Here is a 7117-nt window from a genome sequence, read left to right as displayed (position 1 = left end):
CCATCTGTTATGTCTTCCTCTATATCTTTTTTCAACGTCCTGTAGTTTTCTGAGTAGAGGTCTTTTACCTCTTAAGTTAAGTTTCTTCCTAGGTAGCTTATTTTTTTTGGTGCGATGGTAAATGGGATTGTTTTTTTAGTCTCTCTTTCTGGAAGTTCACTATTGGTGTATAGAAATGCCATAGATTTCTTGGCATTAATTTTTTATCCTGCTACATTGCCGAATTCACTTATTAAGTCTAATAGTTTTTTTATGGAGTGTTTAGGGTTTTTTATGTACAATATCATGTCATCTGCGAATAAGGACAGTTTTACTTCTTCTTTTCCAATTTGGATGCCTTTTATTTCTTCTTGTCTAATCGCAATGGCTTATACTCCCAGTACTGTGTCTGGACAACCATTTTAAAATTAGGGCATTCTATTATAAAGGGGGCACCTGGATATTGGTGGGTAACTAGTAGTTTCTGGTACAAAAATATACATTGTTTTTGTAGAACATAATTTTTTATAATTACCACTTACAAACCATAAAATTGGTAACAGCAGCTTTTCAAGTTTAATATGGCACAAAGTTCTATTGGGAATATCTTCTAAAATTGGATTAAAACCAGTTAGCTGGAACCAATCTGCTACTTGGAGCCTTCTCTTAAGGGTATTCCCTCTACATGTACACACTTCTCTCTTACTCATACTGCTCACACAAACACACAATTTGTGCATCATTGTGTTTGTTAATGCATATAACAAATACTGATTAAAAGCTAAATATGTGAGACCTATGTCTATGCCAGGTGATAAAAATGCATTGGTAGTACTGTTTAATTATTGTTGATATTTATAAATATAACCCTCAAAATTCAGCAAAATCTCTAATGTTCTAGAAAAGACGATGTTTTTAGGATCTAGTGCTTTTTGCTGTGATATAAAAGACAGTTGACTATGTAAATGCAACAAAAACTACTTCTAGAAGTGTTTGGTAAAGTTAAGTTCTATGGAATCTGTATTTAATCTAATTTCTTATGAATATTTGCCTTTCACGTATATGTGAATAAATATTATATATAAAATAGTTATGAAAAGATTATAATGTTCTGAGAAAATACAAATTCCGTCTTTGAACTTAAAATAGAATTGTTCCTTTGATAGACATCAGTTCCTCAAGATTAAGTTAGTGTACTATTAAATTATTCACTGGACACTTACTAGGGGAAGCCTACAATTGTATGCATATAATATATTATTGGAAATGTATATGAAGTCATAGCGTATAAATGCTAAACATATTGACTAAAAACATGTTTTCTAGTATATGTTTTAAATACTTATGGGCTCAATAAGTATCTGAATACAGCTTAATGTTCGCCACTTTTGGTATTCCTATTAAGTTCCATCTTTCTGCAAACTGTAATGGGTTTATGAGGCATATTACTTAGTATGAATGCTTTTTATGATTTATTTTTATAAAATAGGTATAGAAACTCAATAGCAGCAATATATCTGAGACTGAAATTTTGCTTAGAAGTTTATTGCCATTTGTCAGCTGCTTTATAAAAAGAAGTTAGGTGTGTTAATGCTGGAAAATCACGTGTGAAAGTTGATGCTTGCTTGTTCTGTGTTCTGTAGCCAATGTGATCAGGGCTATTTACTGTAACAGTTGTAATAAAAACCCAACACTGTCTTTTAAAAATAATACAAGAAAAATAACATTGTTTTTGCCATAAATTTAATACTACATGCTTATTGAGAAAAATACTAGAAATTCAGAAATCATGTATTCTTTTTCTTATTTTTACTGTACTTGCAAAGAAACATTAATTTATATATCAAATTGTCTTCATGTACTTATTGTTTTTAAAATTCTCCATAGTATTTTACTTGGGCTACGGATGCTTACCCATTGCGCCTTTTTAGATTATTTTCAGTACACCATCGCAAAGATTACTATAATTTATTTGAATTCTTTACATAATAATAATAATATTAAATCTTTATTGTGGCTTGTTACTTACCTGTTCTTTGTTTATGGTAGTTTTTTTTTTTAACATTCAGAAATGTAAAATATTTTACGTAATCAAATCTGTATAAAAATCTTCTGACCTTTTACTTTTTTCCATTTTTTAGTACTTTGGAAACTTCCATATATTGGGCTAATAAACATTATTTTAGATATATGCACCCCTGTGTTCATTGCAGCATTATTTACAATAGCCAAGATACAGAAACAACCTCAGTGTCCATTGATAGAAGAATGGATAAAGAAGATATGGAACATATATATTCTATGAATTGTTACTTAGCCATAAAAAAGAATGAAATTTTGCCATTTGCAACAACATGGATGGACCAAGCATTATGCTAAGTGAAAGAAGTCAAATTAAGACAAATACCATATGATTTCAGTTACATGTGGGAAAAAACAAAATAAACAAACAAAACAGAAACAAACTCATAGATACAGAGAACAAATTGATGGTTGCCAGATTAAGGAGTTGGGTGATGGGTGAAAAAGGTGAAGGGATTAGGAAGTATTAATTGGTAGTTATAAAAATAGTAACTGCCAATTAATGGGGATAAAAGTACAGCATAGGGAATATAGTTAATAATATAATACCTATGTATGGTCTCAGATGGGTACTAGACTTAGGGAGGGATCACTTCCTAAGGTATGTAAGTGTATAATCACTATGTTGTACAATTGACACAAATACAATATTTTATGTCAACTGTAATTGAAAAATTAAAAAATTAAAAAATATTTTTTCTTGTTTTGTGCCTTATATCTAACTCTTAAAATATTGGAATTTAATTTGGTTGTATAGTAAGGTGCTAATAACTTTTTTCACTCAAAGTAGTTAGCTAATTTATTAGAGCTAATTATTGGATAATACTCTTTTCTATTTTTAATATATTACAGATTTTTTTCCAGGTATTCTATTTACTTGTATTACATATGAACCCCAATAAGATTACATTAGATAATAATGGATTTAAAATGAGGTGGTGATTAGGAGAGGGATTTTGTATTCCTGTTTTTATATAGGAGTTCTGGTTTTGAAAATTAGTTTAGCATGTGTTTGACTATTGATTACCTTATGAGTTGTGTACAGTATTACAACAAAATAAGGTTCTCTTCATTTTTGTAAGTGGGCTGAAGTATTTATTAGTATCACTTTCTACTCTGAATTCATATGAAATAGTAAATGTGTCATTGAATTGTAGTATTTCCTCATCATTGAGGTTTTTCCTAAGTAGTTGGAAGAAACCTGTGCTTCCTCTAAATATATTTGTGCTTCCTCTCCCCCCTTCCCCCCCGAATAAAGGTTTATATAATATAGCTTTAAGAATTAATTACTGGTAGAATTTGACATTTTTTTCCTTCTTTTTTAAGGGAAAAATTTATATACAAATGAATATGTGGCAATTAAACTGGTAAGTTCATGTGTCTTATTTTTCCTTAATTCCTATTTCTTTAATGATTAACTTAATATTTTAGTTACTTTTTTATTTTCATATTTATAACTCGAGTGTTTAAGTATATAGCAATGTATAGGATGTTTCTATCTTTCTGTGCCATGGAAACTCAATCCCTCTACTTTGGTAACATCACAGAATTGAATTTTTGAAATTGGGCACTATTTTTCACTTAAGGAAGCTGGCATATTGACATTTTATTTAGATCAAAATTAGAAAGCAAGATTTCTCTTTCTGATTCAAGTATTTGAACAAAAGTTTTTTTAATACTTAGGATTATAATCTATGGCAGTATTTCCAGGTAGCTTTAAAATCTCTTCTTCCATTGATGTTTTATATATGGTAAAGCTGGCTATTGCTTGACTTTTGGGGAATTCAGAAATTCTTGATGTGGGTGGAGAACAGCAAGGAAAGCAGACTCCCATGGAACTGTTCTGAATTCCTAAATGTGCCCAGTTTGACAGCTGTAAGGCATCTCTTTTTTTTTTTTGGAAGAGTTGGGATCTGGGAGTTTTTATAAGACATAACTTTTCTTTGGCACAGCTTTTCTATCTGGTTTGCCAGCCATGTTTCCATGCCTGGGTTTTTCCAGTCTGCCTGCCATTCTCAATTTTGTGCTTGCCAATATAACCACTGTATTAAGGTAATGTAAGATGATGATTAGAGAAGAGGTAAGTGGGGGGAAATAGAAAATCTTTTGGGATGAGCTAGAAAACTGTACTTAAAGTATGTTTGTGAGTATAGGCCAAGTTTCTTTGCAACAAATGTTTATTTTCACTGGGAAATAAGATGTATGGTGTGGTACTTCTAAGACTGGCTGGCTGACTTGTGAGTTTGGACTGGCATTTACCTGGAGAGGTTCACCTTGGTTTTAAGGTCTGGTCCTTGGCTTTATGTCAGAATATCTGGTTAGGTCATCTCTTTACCATCGTCACTGTTAATCAGAGGTAGATTTAATAAATTCATGCAATCAATCAAGCTCTCAGAAAAATTTAAGAAGAGTTAATTTCTAATTTTATAATGAAGTATTTTACTATTACAGGTTCAGAATGCCCAAATCAGTATAAATAATGTTTACTTTCTATAGGCTGATCTGCATAGATTGCCAAGTTAAAATGACAAGCTTCCCTCCTGATCATGAAATCTGTACAGGAGGAGTTAGTGTGTATGAATCACAATGAGAAGATACAGGATGCAGGGACTGGACAGTGTTTGAATGGGCATTGCCGACTTTTGTTTCTTTGGGATTCTTTTTCCATGTTCTATTCCAGTTGTCTAGGGTGTAAACATTGTATGGTGTTGGGAGTGGGGGTGGTGCACAAGAATAGAAGTGTAGTAACATCCATATGCTGTGTTAATGATGCAGCACCCTGTAGTGAGCAGGTCCACTCAAGGAAGTTTGTGAATGATATTTAACTGATATGCTAAGGGAAATAAACCATTGTGTCAAAACAGCAGCCACTGCACTAGGCTGACGTTTGCTAGTCTATTTTAGTCACAAAGTGGTATCCGTTAGGTCCTGTTATTTCAGATTTGGAACCTTTTTATCCTCTTGACACCATTGATTGATTAGTAAACATTTATTATGTCATCTTTTGTCCTTCTTTACATATACATACATATGTCATCTTTTTACTGCATCTTCCTGCTATGTTACTATCCCCTTAATTATTTTTCTTACTTTTCTCTTTTACATTCTTCCTCTGTTTACCTTTTAAAACATAGTGATCAGAGTATGACATATAATAATTTTGGTTATGCAGTGTTCTTTAGAGGAACTGGGAATATTTTTGTAGCTATGTTTGGTATTCTGAGATTGAAGTATAGTAGGGAGACATGTTCACCTCAAATTCAAAATTATATTGACAGGACAGAAATTTTTTTTTAATCTCTTTAAAAATAGTTCAAGAAAAACAATTTTAATGTTACATGCAATAAACAAGATTTCAAGAAAAAAAGATTTTAAATATAATAACATTACCAAAACTGTATTAACATAGTATAATATCACAAAAGTTGTAGGAAATATTAAAAATCTGCAAATACCACATCATAGTTTGGTATTTAGTTTACTAAACACATGTAAAACATATACTGTGTAATATCTTCAATATCCTATATAATAAAAGGGTAATGTGCAAATTGACCTTAATGGTGGAATGACTGGAAGCACTGGTCACTATGATGCACACTGACCACCAAGAGGCAGATACTCAACACAGGTTCTGTGCACTCCCACAGGGGGAGCTCCACTCAGCCACAAGCCAGGCCACAGTCAGACATCCCCTGAGGGCTCCTGGGCTGCCAGAGGGATGTCTAACTGTCAGCTTAGGCCCGATCCTCTGGGGAGTGGGCCTAAGCCAGCAGGTGGACATCACCCGAGGGGACTTGGAATGCGAGAGAACACAGGCCAAACTGAGGGACCCTCCCCCCCCCCCCGCTGAGTGCACGAATTTTCGTGCACTGGGCCTCTAGTTAATACAATAACAGACAAAACCAACCCAAAGGTGATAGAAGTCAAAAAGTGATTACTTGGAGGGAAGGATGATAAAATGTTCTAAAGATTTTTTGAGATGCTAGTTGCTGGGGTATATACAGTTAATAAAGCTCATGGACCTAATGCTTATGAACTGTGTGTTTTATTTAAGCTTTATCCCAAGTAAAAAAATTTAAAAAATACATTGTTGTTACTGTCAAAAATTTATCTTCATATTTGTTCTTTCCTATTTTCTGTGAGTTCATTTTAACCTAGAACTTTTATATAAGAAATACACAGTTCAAGATGAATTCCTAGAAACAAAAGAAATAGAGCAGTGGTTCTCAACCTTCCTAATGCCGTGACCCTTTAATACAGTTCCTCATGTTGTGGTGACCCCCAATTTCATTGTTACAAATTGAACATAATTAAAGCATAGTGATTAATCACAAAAACAATATGTAATTATATACGTGTTTTCTGATGGTCTTACGTAACCCCTATGAAAGGGTCGTTTGACCCCCAAAGGGGTCGTGACCCACAGGTTGAGAACCGCTGAAATAGAGTAAGGGTCACCATTCCCCAAGTCATGAATGTTTGGTATATACTTTTCTTCAGGGTCAAAGAGGCAAACATAAATTTCCCTAGTGATGGATCTAAAAGCCACGTAATCTTATGTATGGTTTTGACATTAATTTATTTTACATTGAAATACATGTACAGTTGATCTAACATTAGAGAGACAAAGATGCCTACTAAAATATTAATTATCTCAGATTTGACACCAAGATTAATAACATTTGGAATTGGGGCCTAATGATCTTTTAATAACTTGTTGTTGTTTGTTTTTTAATTAGGAACCCATGAAATCCAGAGCACCACAGCTACATTTGGAATATAGATTCTACAAGCAGTTAGGATCTGGAGGTAAAATTTTATATTTTAACATTTGTAATGAAATGGATTGTCATGATAACTCTTTGGTTTCAAAGAATACTATTTAAATTGAGTTAAAGTGAATCACTTCTTAAGGAGTTACTTATCAGACATTTTCTTGCTGTAGTCTTAACGTTCCCTTCTTTATTTTAAACTAAAGGCCCCATACATGAAATTCATGCATGGGTAGGATCCCTAGGCCTGGCAGGGGATCAGGACCAATCTGTGGGGCGAC

The 7117-nt window shown here is 33.0% G+C and overlaps 1 protein-coding gene across 5 annotated transcripts in view; it reads left to right on the top strand.

The window, feature by feature from the left end:
• The window catches only part of CSNK1G3 (casein kinase 1 gamma 3), a 72369-nt gene that overhangs the window by 11740 nt on the left and 53512 nt on the right, over positions 1-7117 (top strand). For 2 of the 5 annotated variants that reach the window (XM_006764383.2, XM_015564377.1), the window contains exons 3-4: positions 3388-3428; positions 6804-6873. In XM_006764383.2, coding sequence (XP_006764446.1) covers positions 3388-3428; positions 6804-6873 — 111 coding nt within the window. Of the gene's footprint in view, positions 1-3387; positions 3429-4013; positions 4142-6803; positions 6874-7117 lie in introns of those variants that run through there. The other 3 variants (XM_006764386.2, XM_015564378.1, XM_015564379.1) reach the window with 3 other exon arrangements.

The sequence above is a fragment of the Myotis davidii genome, unplaced genomic scaffold (genome assembly GCF_000327345.1).
Source record: "Myotis davidii unplaced genomic scaffold, ASM32734v1 scaffold159, whole genome shotgun sequence".
In the NCBI taxonomy this organism is placed as follows: domain Eukaryota; kingdom Metazoa; phylum Chordata; class Mammalia; order Chiroptera; family Vespertilionidae; genus Myotis; species Myotis davidii.
This window is presented reverse-complemented; position numbering and strand designations above follow the sequence as displayed.